The 19,801-nt window shown below is 39.6% G+C and overlaps 1 protein-coding gene across 1 annotated transcript in view; it reads left to right on the forward strand.

The window, feature by feature from the left end:
• The first annotated feature begins 662 nt into the window (after nucleotides 1-662).
• Nucleotides 663-19,801, forward strand: part of Fgf12 (fibroblast growth factor 12) — a 533,750-nt gene continuing 514,611 nt past the window's right edge. The window contains exons 1-2 of the mRNA XM_019207502.2: nucleotides 663-796; nucleotides 1,034-1,176. Coding sequence (XP_019063047.1) covers nucleotides 1,164-1,176 — 13 coding nt within the window. The 5' untranslated portion in view covers nucleotides 663-796; nucleotides 1,034-1,163. The remainder of the gene's footprint in view (nucleotides 797-1,033; nucleotides 1,177-19,801) is intronic.

Raw genomic sequence — 19,801 nt, forward strand, 5'->3', positions numbered from 1 at the left:
GGAGAGTTTGGGGAGCTCGACACAAGAGCAATACGTTCTCTGCCACTTCCTAGGAATGACTAACAGTTCGGTGGTGAGGTCCTTATTGTGAATAAGGGGCACCCCGTCTTTCGGGAGCTCGTTTCTTAGTAGGTGTTGGAAAGATGCTAGAAAGAGCATCTCAGATGTCCTCAGTGACTTTGCTCCTAGAACAATTTCCAGGAGGAGGCCGGGGTCGCCCAGGCCAAGGGGCAGAGGGTGGCCGGGGCCCCTGCTGATGCACCCAGAGAAACAAGGAGAGAAATGGAGTGTGGGGTCGAGGTGTGTGTGAGGGGGGCAGACACCTGGAAAGTTACTGCAGTACTGGGAAGAGAAGCCCGAATTGTGATCACAGAACAGGATTCGCAGATGCTCCTCCTCACTGTCCTCAGCGTTGGGGGAAAAGCCATTCCCAGCTCTGCCATTCCAGCCGCCCCCAAGGCATCAGCCCTCCACTCTGGAACCCCGTAAGGGACTGGTGTACAATCCCCAGCCCGATCCATTTTCTAGTTTGCAGAGGAAAATCCGGTCCGGCGTTTATTTTTAGCAGCGCTTTCCAGTGACCGAATGCTCCAGCTCCGGGGCTGGGATTCTGAGGACCGCGCCGGGGAGCGGAGGGGGTGGGGAGCGCGAGGCGGCGAGAAGGGAAGGTGTGCGCATGCGTGCCGGCACCCATGCAAATCCGCTGTCCATCCAGCGAGCAAAGTGGGATGATCCGTCACTACACCTGCAGCACCACGCTCGGGGGACAGCTCCTGCTCGCAGCTTCCAGACCCAGGTAAAAAAAAAAAAAAGAAAAAGAAAAAAGATATATATGTCTCTCTATACACATATATATTAATATTAATAATTCTGAGCGGGCACCGTGCATGCATTTCAATATCAGATGCGCGTCGCAGCCTCTCTCCCGTAGAGACAATGTGCCGCTACTGCCGCCGCCACCGCTGCTGCTTACTGCTAAGTGTCCTTTGGTGGCTGATTGCAGCTCCAAGGTTTAAGAAATCCCATCTTTCAGGAAGCCTGAAGGGAAGGAAGGAAGCCCCAGCGAAATCATCAGATTGGCTTCCCAGATTTGGGAATCTGAAGCGGGCCCACATCTTCCGGCCAACTTCGATTGAACTTCCAAGCACTCGACAGGGACCGAAATGGAGAGCAAAGGTATGTGGCTGTCCCCATCCGGAGACTTCCCGGTGCATGTGCGTGTGTGGCCCGGGCGGTCCTCGGCGGCAAGGGGACTGCAGTGCCGGGAGCCAGCATCGTACTAGGTCGATCGGAGGAGATGCTATATCCGTTGCAGCACCGGGAAGTGTGGCAGGAAGGCCACTTCTTTTTAACTCCCACAGCTTGGAAGGCAGTGTTTAATACTCCATCAGTTGCGTAGTGAAGTGTGTTGAGTTTTTTTTTTTTTAGGTGGGGGGTGGCGAGGGGAGAGCCCCTTCTAAAATGGAGGGGGAGGAGAATGTGTTGGTAAAGCAATATCATTTTTAATGTTTGATTGGTTTTAGGATTGCTGACAGGTACGTTTGTATCTGGCATCCAACAATGTACGGCTAAAAAAACAATGTTTGGATTTCTCCACCCCCCACCCCATGAACATGGTATTTCTGGGTGTGTATGAGCCCATCTTACTGCATTTTGAATAGATATCAGCCAAAAAATTAGGTCTATTCGAAGCAGCGTGCGTTAGAACTGACCTCTAAGAAGAACAGTGTTATCAGAGTACCTCTTGGCTCCCAAAGATAATGGATTTACTAGTTCTGGACGTGTAGGTATTAATATTCTCTTCATAAGCATTCTGCATAATGCACATACACACCAACTGGTACATGAGCTGTACACACCGGATCGCATATTTAATGCACATGATCAAAATGACTGTTAAAATTGTAAGGCTGGATATCCTTTGGCTTTAACCCTCTCCGTGCAAGTCTCTCTCCTCTGCCTCCTCCTTCTTAAAATGCCCACCAGGCTATGGGAGCCTCACAGGATGTGGTCAGATAGCCAGGAGGAATATTAGATGTATTTAATTATGGTGAAATCGGAAGAAATGATGTCAACTTTTATGAAACTATATTCATTACCCAGAACTCGAGAAGCTATATTTGAAACAAGGTTTTATTTTTAACCAGGAATGTCAGTCTCTCTGGCAATCTACTTGGGATGAGGGAATGGTGAGGAGCTGCCTAGTTCTGGGCTAATTAATAAAGCTGAAATGTTGAATGATAGCAGCTATATGTTCATTAAGCTGTTTTGAGTATTTAATCAGTAGGTTTAAATTATTTAAACCTAGGTTAGCATTTACATATGAAAAGAACTGAAAGGATGTCAGTTAAGGCAATTATTAATTTAGATAAGTTATGTTTAAGGTATATTTCTGGGCATTTCCATGTCTGACAATGATGTACATATACGAGGGAATCCATGTCTATAAATGTATATGAGGTTATTAACTCTATCACAGAATCCATTTTAAAATGAAAAGCCAGTCTTCCTTAAGTCATAAATGCTGTAATATGTGATTAAGTATTTCTAAAGAATAAAGTTAAAAGAAAGAGGGAGTATCATTTGGCTATGAAACAATTCTTGAGCTTAGGTGATCCCTGGTATTTTGTTATTAAATTTGGTTATGTGGCAAGGGTTCTCGGTAACATCTTTGTCTTCAATTTATACACTAATTTCTTTTTCCTCATAAAATGAATATGTGTCTTTCAGTGACAGTCTTTTTTGTTCCTCCATCACCCATAAAATAATGCTGCACACAACTCTGAGTTCCAAGTGGTTTCTATCCCAGATTGCTAATGCTAAGAGTCCCAGCCCCTCTACCGGCCTTAGAGAGAAGGCGCCTCAGAAACAAACCTGAGAAGAATCAGCCCAGGAATTCTGTTAGCATAGACACTAGTAATACAGTGGACCACAGTCCTGACCTAAAGTCAATGAAGTCTTTTGCCATAACCAGGAGCACGGTCATTTTGCTGAAAGCTCAGAACTGTATGGGACAGAAGGTAGGATGACAGTCCTTATGCGTATTAGTCCCTGGACTTCCTTCACAGAACAGTCTTATCCAATTAGCAGCATGCTGATGATGCCTCGTTTCTTGTACACCTGCCTCACTTAATAGATGTTTATGGCACACCTAAATATTGTAGCAAATTTAAAAATTTTGTTGTGGAGGGGCAAAGGTGTCTTAAGAAGTTCGTATCTGTGTTTATTCTAATTTTTACATTTTACTTTATGCTGCTGTGTACAAACTCCCCCTGCCCAAAAAATTAAAATATAATTCTAGGAATTATTTCATCCTCAAATGAAAGTACATGTAATTGTTTTTTTCCTATCAGAAACTCTTTTTAGATAGTCAAAAATTCATTGAGCAGTTCAGTTGAGGATTCAAGAGTTCTCCATCCCAGAAACAATTCTAATGACCTATTTAATCAGGAATCCTGTCACCAGCGTCAGACAACCTTCACATTACCTTTAGCACTTGAAAAATTTTCCTTAGAGCACGTGTTCAGAGTATCCAGCTAGGTGAACTTCAGATAGGTACAAATAAGATCAGGTCTTTCTGCTTTCTGATTCTTTACTACTTTAGATTCCTTCCTGCCACCCAGAGTAAATGAAGAAGAAAGTAGATCAATTCATGATCAATTTCAGTGATTTTCATGGATCACAGTAATTAATATTGTCTCACAGATTTAGACTGGTTGTCCAACTTTGACAGAATTTGTATACTGCAGGTCCCAAGGACTTGAGGTTCTTAAACAGTAAGGCATTTACATCAGTTGTTCACAAGCTGGCTGCATGTTGGAATCACCTGGCATGCTTTTTTTAAATGCAGTCGTGCAGGGTCACTCGATACCAGTAGTGATGAACCTATGGCACGCGTGCCACAGTGGGCTGTTTGTATCATTGAAAGCTCGAAAACATTTGCCACCAGTGATCCATAGCTATTACGTCAGAACTTTGGAATGGAAGAAAATAATGTATATCAATTTATTTACATTGAGCTACTAGAGATTGAACTCAGGGCCTCATGCATTCTCGGCAAGCACTCTACTGATGAGCTATGTTCCCAGGATGTATTTTTTAGGTTTCTGTGGCTACAGCCCATTTGAAAACCCTTATTTACACTCTTGATGATCAAAACGTGTTTTTTTTTCAGACTAGATTTGCTAGCACTGCACTGAGTTTGATCTTTACTCCAGGTACATTGAATCAGAGTCTGATTTTCAACAAAGCCCCTAGCTAATTTGTATGCACATTACAATTTAAGAAGCATTAATTTAGCATGAGGAAACAAGCTCTGTCTCTCCCTTCCCTCCTTCTTTCTCTCTTGCTCTTATCAAATCTTTCATTATCTAGGTTTTCAACCCCACACTGGCATATTTCCTGTGCACACACCTGTAGGACTTTTAAAACGTAGTGACGCTGAGGCCACACCCAGAGAAGTTGTAGTTTAATTGGTTCTGGGTTGGGATCTGGGCATAGGTATTTTAAAATAGCTCCCATAAGTAATGCTAATGGCTCGCTGTAGTTAACCACCAATCTTGGCCTTTGCTACCGGTTGTCCATAGACCAAGAGCATTAGCAGAGTCTGAGAGCTTGTTAGCTATGCAGAAATGCAATGTGCTTCCTCACGGAAGTCTGGGTCGCAGCGTGACCTCATGGTCTTAAGAAACACCGGTTTAAATCGTAAAGAACCAAGAGTGACTGCGAATGACACTACCCCAGGCACCTCCGCAGAGAACATTTGATCTCATCTGAATGATACCGAGGCTGTGGATATTGAGTCTCGTTCTCGGTTTTCTGGTTGCTTTTGCAAAGCATGGAAATGAAATGGCAAAGACATTCTCTGCCTCGCGAATCTGTCAGAAAACAGAACCACTTTTGCAATCCTCTGTTCTTACTCAAGCCATTTATTTTCGGCTCCTGGTTATCTTTAAACATTTCTTCTCTAAGTTCATTTTGAACTCCCGACAAGATGCTGCTGTCAGCCTATGGTAATGCGATGAGATTAGACGACTTAAATCAAGATCTATCTTAACAGAATGAGTACAGATTCCGTTGTCAGCGAGCTCTGCTCAGTTCTTGAGAGTCACTGGATACGTCCCTTGTTCCCTGGTCTCTTCCCTGACCACTCCCACGTGGAATTAATATTTTTTTGGTATACTTTCTATGACTTAACTATTTTCTTGTCCATAACATACTGCATTCATTTATTACAATCAGCATGGTAATTTTTTTTTGGTAAACTTTACTTAAAGAAATATTTATTGAGTGCCTGCTACGTGCCTGATGGGCTTAGTCCTGAAAATGTAAAAGAAAAGTCAGACGTGATCCCCCATCTTCAAGATTTCACCCTCCTACCCCCACTAATAGATTAAGTTCTTGCGGGCATAATGCGAGCCTCTAACATCCCTGCAGTCACCTCAGTGGCACTGTTGAGTAGAATATTTTAATTTATACGGTAGGGACTCATTCTGTATGTTCACTTGAATCGCCTTAGTTATTCATGCATCCAGGAGACTGCAAATTGGGAGAGGTGGAAGAAGTTTGGCTCCCAGAAGAGTTCCCAGAAGCATCAGTTTGAGGCCAAAATGTGGAAAACAGTAACCTGACCTGTTTTCTCAATAGAGACCTGCGCATGTGTTTCCCACAGAGTCAATTCTCTGTTCCAGGTCTCACACCAATCATCAGATGCCAGCCCCGGGCATGAGCCAATTTATTCAAGGTAGAGCACAGTCATTTCTCTTCAGCTCAGATGGTTCAACCTGCAGGGGAAAAAGGAAATGCCCACATATTCATTAGTTTAATAGAACAGGAAAGTAATTTTTAAGAATTAAAATGGTTAAACAACAGCAAAACACTGAGGGCTTTGTGGGGGGTAAAATATGATGCGGTGAGCTTAGAATGTAATAGAATGGGCATGGGCATACAAGATTCGGGTTCTAACCTCAGCTCAGAAGATAAAACTTCAAATTACTTGCCATTTCCTGGTCTCAAAATTCTTAAACGTTAAACGGGGTTCAGTTTTTTAACTCGAAATGCTTGCTGAGTTACCCCATTGTTCCGGGGATGTTATTAAATCAGAGGAGAGAGGTAAGAATTGTGTGTTGACTTGCTCTTTAGTGCTTAGTCTAGGGATACGTGAATAGACTCATTCATAACGTTGTAGTCTTCTTCTTCATTATTCCTTCCAAGTTGGAGTAGATTGCCCAGGAGGCTAAAATATAAAATCTTACCCGATTAATGACCTCACAAGAGGTGCTTAATGTTTCACAGTAGTAATGTCTTCCTTTTCTTTCCCCTTCGGTGTGTGTGGGAGAACATCCGAACTCAAATTATGTGTCTACTCTAAAAGCTGGTCCTGGACTACCTACCTAGTGAGCAGCTGATTGTCTGACTTAGGTGATTATTAATGTGGCTTATTAGCTTCCATAATGAGTCTAAGGGTGGCCAGCACTTCATTTCTCATTCTCGTATCCCTATCTTTTTATTCTTTTACACTTGCGAAATGCTAACCCTATTAGCTAAACGTTTTGTGCCTACTAAGTGACCAATAATGATTTATTGCTGTTAATATTGAGTTTTCTGAATTTTCATGGCTCTAAATAATGTTCTTGTAACACTTTGTAGTTTTAGAGAGGACTTTTCATGAATTTTGTTTCTTTTAAAGACCTATGATTATTTGTTTTAACTTTATTATATAGACAATAAAATAGTAAGAGTCTAAGGGACTTAGGTAGCTCATTTTACTTTTATTTCATTGTAAAATAAGATTTGTTATATTCTCTCTAATCCCCACACCGTAAGGCCATGAATATTAAAAAAAAAACTCAGAAAAATAAAGCATTTAGAGGTCTTTAAAATCTTAGTCTGACTTTCATCCTTATTAACAACATTCATTTTTTCACTAGACTGTGGACACTGGAAGGTAGACATCTGGTCCTTTGTCATCTTCAGAGTTTTAGCAGAAATGTGCTACATAGACACTCAACAAATGATCTTCATTGGCATCCACAGTCTTTAATTTACTAAAGAGATTTCTTTGGCTCACTCGTGTGTGTGTGTGTGTGTGTGTGTGTGTGTGTGTTTGTGTGTGTGCATGTCGGGGGTGTGCACTAGAGATTCAACCAGGCCTTCATGCATGCTAAGCACATGCCCTTCCACTAAGATGTATCACAAGCCCTAATTTATATTTTTACTAGTAACTTCCATTTTTTCAGCTTTAATTGAGTTTATTGGTACATTTTAGGGATACAGTACAGTTACATTCATGTTGGGATCTTGTACCTCTACATGACAGGTCTTGGTACTAGTAACTTTTTAAATACATGAATTTGTCCCTATTGTTGCTAAGACTTTGCTTTGAGGTATTTATGTAATACATTGTGGGTTGGGAATAGAAATACATTGGTTCAAGTATTATACCTTGGATGGGTTAAAATGTAGACTGCAAATTCTGGCCATTAACACATGAACCACTGGGGACCCCATGGCACCTGGCATTCAGCTATTCAAGGAACATTCAGGCACTTAGGATGTGTACCCTCAACTGTGAATTGGTAGGTAAGCTAAAGGTGGTTGTGCTGAAATCAGAACCTGTGTCCTTAGGAACACTGTGGGGCTCCTGCCTGGGCCTTGTCTTTTATTATCACTGTCTTTAGTATTAGAGAGAGAACATGTGTAGAAAAGAAACTCGATTCCTCTACTGCAGGCTTGGAATAGAAAATAGATATGTAAAATAGATGTCGAGAGTCTGAGGCTAAGACGACATGTCATTTCCCACAACGTCTTCTCATCTACTTATTAGCATCCTTGCATTCAGAACATGGTAGGATCTTTTCCAGGACCTATGCTTGTAGTTCTAATTTTGGTTTGCTCCTCTGTCCAGTTACTTTTTCAAACAGTCCCTGTGTCTTTGTATTCAGGGGTGTGAGACTCCCACCTAGAGAGGGTATGGTATTTAGTTGGTGCGATTGCTGGTCCTTTGGCAGAAATCCCAAGGGACACCTGTTGCATCTTCACACATCTTTTGCTTTCTCTTTAGTGCATACTCTGCCTGGAATTTTAACCTTAAACAAAATCCAGTGTCTGGGGTTCAGAGAGGCCACATCATGGAAAGGGGTTTACACTGTGTAACAGGAGTCAAGTGGCTATTCTCTGGTTAGATTGCTGTTTCTCTCCTATTTGTGGACTGGTCATCAGCCTGAAAGCAGCTTGAAATAATGGACTGCAGGAAAAAAAAATCCACAAACTTTCAAAGCCATTCAAAGGATAACTAAACACATCCAAGGCTCCTCTATCAAGCAGGCAAGAGGAGGCAGCAGTGTTAACCTCTCCTTACTCCATTTGCATCTGTAATTGTCATCCACATGAAATAATCAGGTTTTTCTTATAACTAGGTTGAATAAAGCTCCAATTTGGAAATTTCTTTTCATCTATTTGGAGACTGAAAAATCTAGAAACGTTTCCATCTTCAAAGAATTTTGGGGTGTCTTTTGCTTTACATCTTGTTCACATAATAAATTGAGTTGACAGGCTGTAAAATCAGGCATTTACAAAAAATGAGACATGATCCCTTTAATTGTTAAAACCTTGGAAGTTTAAAATTAGACAGGTTTTTTTTTCAAAGGCTCTTCTTTCATTACAAGAGTTTCAATATTTCCAGCACTATTTAAATTTGGTTTAGTTTTTCTGTTCTTCTGAGATGTAAAGAAGAAATATTTGCTGTGTGTGAAGATAAAGGTTGTCATGTAAATCATGCTTGATTTGCAAGCCTACAAATAAATCAAAAGAAGATGATGATGTGGGTACTTTTTGCCTGTGGACTTTGCATCAGCATAAAACACAAACCGATGATGCAGAGTTCTCAATAAAGCCAAAGCAAGGGCACGAACGGATCAGCATCCACATTTCAGAATAAGGTGGTTGGTTGATTAATGCCATAAGTACTATTTTAGACTACTTTAATTCCTTAAGTAGTATGCATACTGATAGGAATAAGAGCTCATGTGCCGTGTTGAGAAGGCATAGAATAAACATGGCACACATTTTGGAGAAATAAAACTAATGGTGGGTTAGATACCCCCGAAACTCATTTAGGTTCTGGACCCTCTATTTATTCTTTTTTGTTTCATTTTGTTTTCTTTTGAGACAGTGAGACTGACCTGAAACTCACTATGTAGCCCAGGCTAATCTCGAACTCATAGCAATCCTCCTGCCTCAGCCTACCAAGTGCTGGGATTATAGGCAGCCTTTTTCTTTTTTTGTACTGGGGATCAAACTTGGGCCCTTGCTCTTGCAAGGCAGGCGGCAGAACTGCTGAGCTAAATCCCTGGCCCTGGACCTTGCATTTATTCCATGGAGACACCTTGGGGAGAAATCCTTTCCATCTCTTCTCTGAGGTTCAGTGTCCTAAACCTGCCTTCCTTCCTTCCTTCCTTCCTTAATTTCTTTCTTCCTTCCATCCTTTTCTCCATCCTTTCTTTTTCACTCTTTGTCTATTTATTTTAATTTTCCTATTACAAAAGAACCACATTTTCAGCTTGTTTGCATTCTTCTTTTATCCTTAGTTTTGAAAATTAATCAGGGGGAATCAAGTCCTACACCAAATTTTGAGCACCCAATATAGTTTTAAACCAGCTTTATAATATTGCAAATTGTGTGAACAAGTTTGTCGGCCTTATAAGTGAGTTGAACAATTAATCTGGTTCCAAGTGAGGGATCACTAAGGCTACGGCACGATTGTGACACATGCAGGTCCCAGGTACGTGTCTGAATTGATGACGGGTAGTTGCAGTGGCCTTGTGGAAAAGAGACGGGCTGGGGAATCTGGAGACCCGAATTTGAATCTGGATTCCTTCCCTATCCGACTCATTATGTGAGTTTAATTGGTCTTTTTCTTTCTCTGGCCTTGTTCTTCATCTGTAAAGCAAGGGCAGATTTAAGGCAAGTTTTGTTTCCTTTCCGGGTCTGTGAAAACCAACCCTGTGGTGTGTCTGCAGAGGGAATATAGTGAGAGATGTCCTGTTTAGTGATTTGCAGTTGGCTGCTTGCTCCTTCTACTACTTTGGCTAACTTTGTTGCATTTTTGCTCAGAAGATTGTACATTATCTTTTTTAACATTTTTTTCACTCTTATATGTATCCTCTTTACAATTAAGATTGGTTTATTTATAAACCAGTCATATGTGAAGTTGATCTGGAGGATATGGTCTCCTCTTTCTTTTAGCCCTAACCAACACTTTCTTGCTAGAGAAAAAGGAAGAGTAACATAATAATACCAGGGTATCCAAATACTGAGTGGTTCACTGACATTATGGGAAGGATTTCCTTTTGGATTTCAATCATTAGTAATTTACTTTTCACAACTAAATATGCTCAGTCAATTTTGTCTTCAAATAATTTAAACCCCACAACTACATCTTCCAATGCTTGATTGCCTACCGATTATTTGAGATAGGAGCAGCATTTATTTTCTTGCTTTCAGAATAAAGTTATTCAAAGTCCAAGAATTTCATGGCTAATAAACTTTCTTGCTTATGAAAAGAATAAAATATAGTAAAATACTTAAGAGCCAGTGGCATGTTTATGAACTCATGTTATATCAGAAGTCCTTGTGATATAATAGTAATTATAAAAAACAATCTGTGTGGATAAGCAATGATTTCAGTAATGGAAAATTTTATATTCATGGACAGTAATGCACTGTTATACTAAAATGGTGGTAGTATTTGGATAATGATGACTGCATAAAGAGTAAACTTTTACCTTTTGCAAATATTTCCTCAATATTTTATTGTACTTTTTTTGCAATAAAGCATAGGTACAATAGGCATTAGGCTCAATTATAAACTGTTGAATGAATTTACTAAAACTTCATGAAATCTGTTCATGCTTCATAATTTTATGCTTTATTCATGCCAGACATGGAGAGGACATTTGAGAAGATAACTGAGTCTTTCTTTGGAAATAATTTTTCTGTAGCTTTTACTATGTATCAGGCACTGTACTTTACATATTGTAACCCATTTAATATTCATAACAACCCAATAAGACAGGCACTGTTCATCTCCAGTTTAGGAACTGAGATAACCTGGCGTGGAAATGTTAAATAACTTGCCTGGGTCACACAGTAGAAAATTGCATACCAATCTGTGAGCTTAAGCAGTACTGAGACACCAGGATATACAATGCTCAAGTCTGGTATGACTACCAACCTTCCTTTGTTGCTGAAATAACCAGTCCAGCTACACGTGTATAGATTTTTATCGACTTCCAGGACATCTAATATGTGCAGGTTTAGTGTCACCCAAGCCCTCAGCCAATGGGAACCCAACTTGAGGAGTCATTCAGAGTTTCTTCCTGTAGTCCGATAGGTTCAAGGAAGAACTTAGTGCACTTGTGAGCCTTAAGCTGCCTTCCATCCCCAGGGGCTTAAAGAAGCATGGAGCTGCAACTTCCTTTTCTAAACTCCACCTTGAATAGCTATCCTGCTTATTTGGGAAATGTGGTGGTAGGGTAAAACAAAAATCACAAGATTGGAAATCAGACACAACAGTGGCAAAATGAGACAGTGCCATTTTTGTGTCACTGCTTCCTGATTTGTATAATGGCTCTCTTTTAAAATTGGTGGGACAAATAAGGAAACTGTATGCGAAGAACCGAACTCAAAATCAATACGCAATAATAATGTGTGCTGTTGTTTTTGTTTTTGCTGCTTTCTATTTCCCAACTGTGGATGCCATGCCCCTGAACACTGCTGATCCCCTTACAAGATTGCTACCACACTCAGGAAGCTACTGCTTCTCTCAGTCTTGCTATGTTCCTTCCTTCTAATTGTTGTCCTTCTGCCCTACTTTGACACCAGCCGTGACTGGTCTAAAATAGATTATATTCCTTCAGAGTTGGTCTCCTTCTTCATCTTGCCTGGCCTATTTCCTGTATTTATTTTTTTCTAGTGGAACCACTTGAATTCAGAATGCAGTTGTGTTATATAGTTTATATAGTTTAAAACAAGTTATATAGTTTAAAATAAGAGTTAAGACACACTGGTTTAAGTCACAATAAAAAAGTAAAGAGTGGTGACATCAACTGGTTAATCAGTTGCTGTCATGATATTTGAGTCAGAATTTTTCTAATTTGTTCTCATTGTCTGTCCTAAGATGGAGCTCCGTTCCCTCAGAAGAGAGGATTTGACTATCTTAACAGAAGTGTTGACATTTCTGGATTGGTCCAAGACACATTGCTCATGTTGGTTAAGTGGGGACAAATTTTTGCCCTGCTGTCCCATTAGGGACTCTCAAATTGGTATTTACATTGAAATAAACTGTGGGCTTGTGAAAGCACAGATTGCTGGCTCCACCCCTACTGTTTCTGATTCAGGAGTCTGGGCACTAGAGTTTGCTTTCCTAACAAGTTCTTAGAAAATGCTGTGGTGCTGGTCTGGGTATCACACCTCGAGAACCACTGATGCACAAAATTTAGACTAAACTTGTGCTTGTGCTTTGGATTTAGAAATGGATTTATATATTTTTTCCTGACTACTGAGAAGTATGAGCATAAAGGATTAATGGTAACATTCTCAGGATAGAATCTATAGTTTAAAAGAGTAACAGATCACACCTAGCAAATCAGTCCCAACATTACCATACTGGTTAGTGAATTAACACAAAGTTCTACGTTTGCATATCCACTGATCTATACCATGTATGTTGCTTGTCAGTGGGACCGGAAATGAAAAGTGACAGTTTGTTCACCTCAAGAAGGTATCATGCATTAGCTTTTAAATGTATACACCGACAGAAATCTAGGAAGAACTCGCTGCTGCAATAAACGTGAAAAATTAAATTAAATTTAAATTTCACTTTTACCGTAGATTGCTCTGGCTAGACATTTCAGGCTGGGAACCAATGAGCAAGACAAGGTTTATGCCATCTACTATCATCCTAGCGAAGTACAGTCTATGGGAATTCAGAGGAAATCTAAATCTGGAAAGGAGGCACCATTTGGACTTGGTTTTGCAAAAGAGATGGATTTTTTCCCATTAAGTTTATTGGTACATTTAAACCAAATAATACAGTTATATTTATCACTGGCACTGTCGCCTTACATTATAGGTCTTGGTTCTTATTTTTCCCCATACTCTGTCCTCCCTTCAGCCCCTTCACCCTTTATTTACAGAGACTTTGTTTCCATTTTTCACATTTTTTTCTTTTCCCTCATTTCCTTTCCCCTCCCCTTCCCACTTCCCCTTTAGCCATTTTCTTCCTATTTCATACTCTCAGTTATCCCATTTGAACATTATATACATTTTTAGTTTTTCACACCCGAGAAACTATTTGGTATTTACTCAAGTGTGTCCTATCTATTTCACTTAAGATATGGCCTCAATGTGCATCCATGGAGCTATAAATGTCTCTAGTTTCTCATTTTTTATGGCTGAGTAGTATTCTATTTTATAGAAAAAACACATCTTCTGTTGAAACATTAGAAAAACTTTCCAGGCTTATGGAACAGTAGAAGCAAAGGCAGACAGACATTTGTACACGTAGTGATCTGAAAAAAGATAAATGGAATGGTTAATTTATTCATCTAGCAAATATTTGTTGTTCTGGGCACTGTTCCAGGTGCTGAACATAGTAGTGACAAGACAAAGTACTCATGACTCACAGAGGGCTGGGGACGGGAAGTCATGAAGGATGAATTATGAGGGAAAGTTTGGAAGCAGACCATGGAAATCTCTTACAAATTATGTACTGCAGGTGATTTCATTAGCCTTTCAAAAATATTAATGAATGTAATCATCTTTTGAAAATCTGATTCCCAGGGTTTTTAGAATTCAGTTGTACTTAGAATGTTTCAATTATTCACGAGCTTTTCAAGAACACATCTCTATTGCAAAGCGGAACCTACTTAGGAGCGTTCGGCCATGGCCAGAGGAAGTGCTGTGGCCCAGTGTTTCACTCTGTGACTTTTGACGATCTCTGAGTGTGACGTAGGTCCCTCACTTCATGAGGCAGTGTTTCACTTCTGTTCACTTTCTGACGCTTGGCTCCCTGACATCCCAGCTGTGAAGTGTACAGCCTGATATTTTAGGGGACAGACCCAAAGCATCTATTGAAATGAGTCGGGCTTAGAAATTACTTCCTGAATATCTAGAAATTATTATCAAGTCAGAGTTGCAATGACAGAGCAGAAACTGTACAAGTGTTCATATTCATGCACTTTGCAACTGTGGCAGATAGTTCTCCCACCTTAAAGACTGGAGTGAGAAACGTGTTTGTCTCCAACTTCAGCTACAATCGTCCAATGGTTTATTTTGATATTCTGACTACCTTTCTTGCAAGAAGACAGAGAGGCTAAAAGAACAATTGCTGGTCTCAATTGTCAGCTTGATTTTTTTGTCTGTCATTTCCTAATTGAAGTCATTGGACAAGATTCCTAATCTCTGTATTCCTGGGTTTTCTTATCCCTATAATAGAGATGATAATAGTACTTATTTGTAGAGTTGTTTTAAAGATTAAGTGAAATGGTGTTATGAAAGTGCCCACCATACAGTAAGCATTCCACAAAATGTAGCTATTATTATTTTAAGTTCTGTGTCTCAGAATTGCCTCTGGTAACCTCTGGTTCAAAGTTATAGCGACGAGCTTTTGCTGAGTCTGATAGATTCAGATTTGCTTACTTTTTTAAATGAACTCCAACCATAACACTTCTGGTCATAATCCTCCATTGAAACTCAACATAGAGCTGTAAGAGATGGCAGCCCCACACATAGATGGCTTTTGGATCAAAGTCTTAGATCTGTTCCAGGGATGCATATCCTGCCAAACTGGATAACTGTTATCAGCCATTGAAATTTAGAATAGCACCATGTGCAGAGAAGGTCTCAGCCTGTGGCTGGTGAAAGATTTATGAACATGATTTTGAAAATGAAAGTCGGCAGAAGATTTTCATCTCCTAACCATAGGGAGCATTTAGACAGATGGCAAGTTCAGCCTTATCTTTTCTCTGATCGACCTCTTCTGATCTCAATTAATCATTGATTCCTATCTTAGTAAAGTGATCAGTATCGGGGAAACACCTAGGACGCTGATTCCTCCAGAAAAGTTTCTCAAGAAAGAGTGGCATCAGAATGGTCCCACATGCATAAATTACAGGCAATTTCTTCCTTGCCTTTTTCTTTTTTTACTTGTTGTCTTATTACCAGACAATCGCTTTCAACTCTTTGGGATACTTACCCCTGTATCTATAATAATGTTCTCTTCTAAACAGTTCTCAAATTTCTCAGCTCTATTTATTGCTTTCTGTTGTGGCTGTGTCTAAATGTCTCCCAAAAGCCTCATCTGGTCATAGCTGGGCCTTTTCAGAGGTGGCTGGATCTAGGTGAGTGTGATGCTAAGATTAAGTGTGGGCATGTGATTACTAAATTAATCTACTATTGCTTTAGCACAGTTCTAGGTAGGATTAAGTACTCCATCCTGGATGCAAGTGCTACTCACCACGAGGGAGGTAATATAAAGGACAAAAACATATGGATGAAGTATAAGGGACAGAAAGTAAGAGGGTTGTCCCTTACTTGCTTGCTTCTGCCTGCCCTGCTTTGCCATGAACCGTTTCTCTCCTGTGATGCCCCTCTGCCATGTGCCACCCAGCCTTAGTGCCAGCCAGTTATGAACTTCAACCTCTACAAAAGGTGAGACAAAATAAACCTTTCCTCCTTTCTCTCTCTCTTTTTTTTTTGCTTTTTCCACAGAGGTTACATATTTTTATTCTTTATCAGTATTGTAAATTAATTAATTGGTTTTCTAATGTTAATCCAACTTGATATTTATAGGCTGTATCTAATTGGATCATTTTCGTATATTGTAGATTCATCTTTTTTTTCCTCATTGAGTTTCTTGGTACATTTTAGGTATACAGTACAGTTACATTCGTCGTTGGGATCTTGTACCTTTACATGACAGGTCTTGGTTCTCATTTTTTCCCCTTGTCCCTGCCCTCCCTCACCCCTTTACAAACACTTCGTTTCCATTTTTTATTTTCTCATATTTTCCCCTTATTAGCTTTCCCTGCACCTTTAGCCCTTTTCTTCCTATTTCATATTGTCCATTATATCATTGGGATCTTATGTACTATTATAGTTTATTCACACCAGAGAAACTATTCAGTACTTACATACGTGTGACTTACTTATTTCACTTAGGAGTATATCCTCAATATGCACCCATTTTCCTATGAATGAATCTAATTTCTCATTCTTTATGTCTGAGTAATATTCCATTTTATAGAAAAACCACATCTTCTTTATCCAATTTCTAACTAATGGGCAAATGGGCTTTTCCAAGTTTAAGCTATTACAAACTGTGCTGCTATAAACATAGGTGTGCATACATCACTGTGATATGATTCTTTTAATTCTTTGGAAAGATACCCAGCAGAGGGATAGGCTGGGTCAAATGGAACCTCTAGTCCCAGCTCTTTGAGGTATCTCCATATTGATTTCCATAGTGGTTGCACCAGTCTGCAAAGAAACCATCAATAGAACTAAGAGACAACCTACAAAGTGGGAAAAAATTTTTACCAGCTGCTTCTCAGACAAAGAACTATTATCTAGAATATATAAAGAACTCAAAACAATCAGTGCACCCCCCAAATATAAAGACCCAATTCAAAAATGGGTATCTGAAGTGAACAGACATTTCTCAGACAAAGAAGTCAAAACAGCACGTAAATATGTGAAAACATGTTCCACATCACTGGGCATTTGAGAGATGCAGATGAAAACAACACTGAGATTCCATCTCACCCCGCAAAGAATGGCTGCTATCAAGAAATCCAACAATAACAAATGTTGGCTGGGTTGTGGGGAGAAAGGAACCCTTCTCCATTGTTGGTGGGAGTGCAGTGCGCCTTTCTCTTTGAGTATCTGATTTTTTGTCTCAGCAATCAGGAAAGGTAAGTATGTCCCACCAAAGAAAGGAAGTTCTGAACTAGTTCCATGATCACATTTCCTCTCACAACCTGCATCCTTTTCATCTGACTGCCTTTTAGGCCTGCTGCATTGTAATTTTGTTAAGATCAGTATTAACTAGTTACACAGTTCTGATTATGCAAACACACTTTGGACTAGGGCAAGCTACACTGCATCACTCTATCACTCTTCCCATGGTCTTAACATTTCTTCCTGTGGTCAGTGATTGTTTGGTGTTTTGTTTGATCGACTTTCTTCTTATTTTACACTTTGCATAACTTCTTGCCAGTGGTCTGAGTTTCATCTGAAGACATCCCGAAGCAGATATTCTCTCCAGGTTATCTTTCTGATGTGATCTTTCTAGGAATCTTCTAACTGTGTGACCTCTTTCTTTTATATGTCCTGCATATTAGTTTGATCTTGGGATCTCTTTTACCATCTTGTGAAATTTCTGTAGCTCTCCTTCTCTGGTATCACCTGTATTATTCCTTACTGGTTCCCTAATTTTGGCAGAATGTATTCTGTAATAACTTCCTGACAAAAGGGGACATTATAATTAAGATTTTTTGAGCTTTTGCACGTCTAAAAATAATCATTTGCCTCATATTTAAAAAATATTTCTTCTGTGTGTCATGTTCTTGGTTTAAAATGATTTTCCTTCAAAATTCCTTCTTGCCGTCTTCCATTTTTATTATTCTGGTCTTATTCTGATTCCTTATTTTTTATACAGGCTTGGTTTTTCTTCTCTTTGAAATTTTCTAAGATCTATTCATCCAATATTAAAAAAATTATGATGTTTTATTAGCTCGTGGTTTCATTTCACCCATTATAATAGATAGTTATTCTTTAATTTTAGAAAATTTATTTTAATTCTTTAATTTCTAGAAAATAGCTTTCTTGTCTAGTTCCTAATCTTGTTTTGTTCCAGCTTTCTGAGAATATTTTATTGATTGACAGCCATAGTTTCCTGTTTTATTTTTATCTCTTTCTTCTCTATAGTATGAGAATTTTTCTATTTGCCCTCATTCTATGACAGCAGATTTTGAGTTCCCAAGAGCCTTATGTGTTGTTATTGTTTTATTGTTTGATTTTATATTCTGCTGTCTTCTTTCACTGAAGCAATATTTTCTAATACTTTCCTGGGAAATTAATTTTTTGGAAGTTTTATTTTTCTTCCAAAGTCTCTGTTTCTACCAAGCTATTGTTTGTTTTGATTTGTACTTTTCACAATAAGGGCTTTCTGCAGATGGTCTTGTATTTGTCTGCTTGTTTATATTTAAGAGTGGATGTGGTGGTTATTGTGGTGATGCAAGACTGTAATCATGGGGCTGCTTATTGACAATGACCTTAGCTGTATGGTGATCTCCCTGTGAATTTTACTGTGGTGCTCTTGATGTAGGTATCTTTAGGTCTTACCTCATACACCTTAGAGTATCATCAAAGATGTTTCTCCCTTTCTGCTTGGATGGCAAAGACCTGCTTACCAGAGTTCTGTAGATCTCAGAAATGAGAGTGTAAATACTCAGTTAATCTCCTGATTTCCAGTGCAAAACTCACTGGTACAGTGTTTCTGCTCTGATCACCACAAGCCATAAATCTCCAGTCTTCTGTGGGATTGGGGAAGACAGCTACTAGATGCTCAGTTTTTAGGAGCAGGTTCAGGTTAGGCTTTAAATGAAACTTTCTACCAATTCTGTATGTTTTACCCCTTTTCCATTTATCCCACTGCTAGACAAACTAGTTCCACCATTATCTACACTTTTCGAGACCGCACAGTCTGATTCAGATTGTTGACAGACTTTCCTCATTGCTGATTTAAGATTCCATTTTTGCAGGTCTGCGGAGCTCTTTATAGCTTCATCAACTGGTTTGCTGGTTCTACAGCACTGTTGTTGTCTTTTCTCCCCTTTGCTCCATCTGTGAGGATTTCTGCAATGCCTGCAGACACACACACACACACACACACACACACACACACACACACACACACACCATTCCCCTTTAAGTACTTTTTGGAGGTACTGGTGATTGAATCCAAGCCCTTCACACTGAGCCACATTCTCCACCCTTGTATTTTCGAGATAGAGTCTCTCTAAGTTGCCAAGTTGCTCAGGCTAAGTTGCAACTAGCAATCCTCTTGCCCCAGCCTCCAGAGAGTGGGAATTATAGGTATGTGCCACCTCACCTGGCCCCTTTATGCACTTTTAATGATCCAGGCAGGAATGAAAGTAAAGGCCAGGACTCATGTCTTTCTCCTTACTTAGAAATCTCCTTACTCTTAAAAAAGACCAAGTAACCTTATGGACAGACAACGCCTGATCCGAGGTCCTGGATACAGTGGTCCGTGGATAGCATCTTCAGTGGATGTAACATAGATCAGGCTGTCCCACCTCAGGGTAATCAGTCTCCCTGTGAGAAAATGCCAGGCAAATAGTTTTGGGAGTTGCTGGCTTAAGACAATTACCAAATCTTCCCCAGACAGATTTTTAAAAAATATATCTTTGTTTTATAGAGATATATTAATTGACACACAAAAACAAAATGTGTCTATTCTAATGGGTTACCATGTTCTGTTTCGGTATGTCCATATATTATATAATGTCTCCATCGGTCTAAGCCTCCTCAGGCATTTGTTGTTTTTATTTGGTGAACATTTTCAAAATCCTTTCTTCCAGCTTCTTAGATGGTGCAGTGCATTATTAATATCCATTCTTACACCACTGTTCAATAGCACACTAGACCTTGCTCCTAATTACAACTCAGTGCTCACTGATCAACCTTCTCCCATCCCTCTCCCCCACATTCTGAAGCC

Source organism: Fukomys damarensis, unplaced genomic scaffold (genome assembly GCF_012274545.1).
Source record: "Fukomys damarensis isolate Sample0158 unplaced genomic scaffold, DMR_v1.0_HiC HiC_scaffold_12, whole genome shotgun sequence".
NCBI lineage: Eukaryota > Metazoa > Chordata > Mammalia > Rodentia > Bathyergidae > Fukomys > Fukomys damarensis.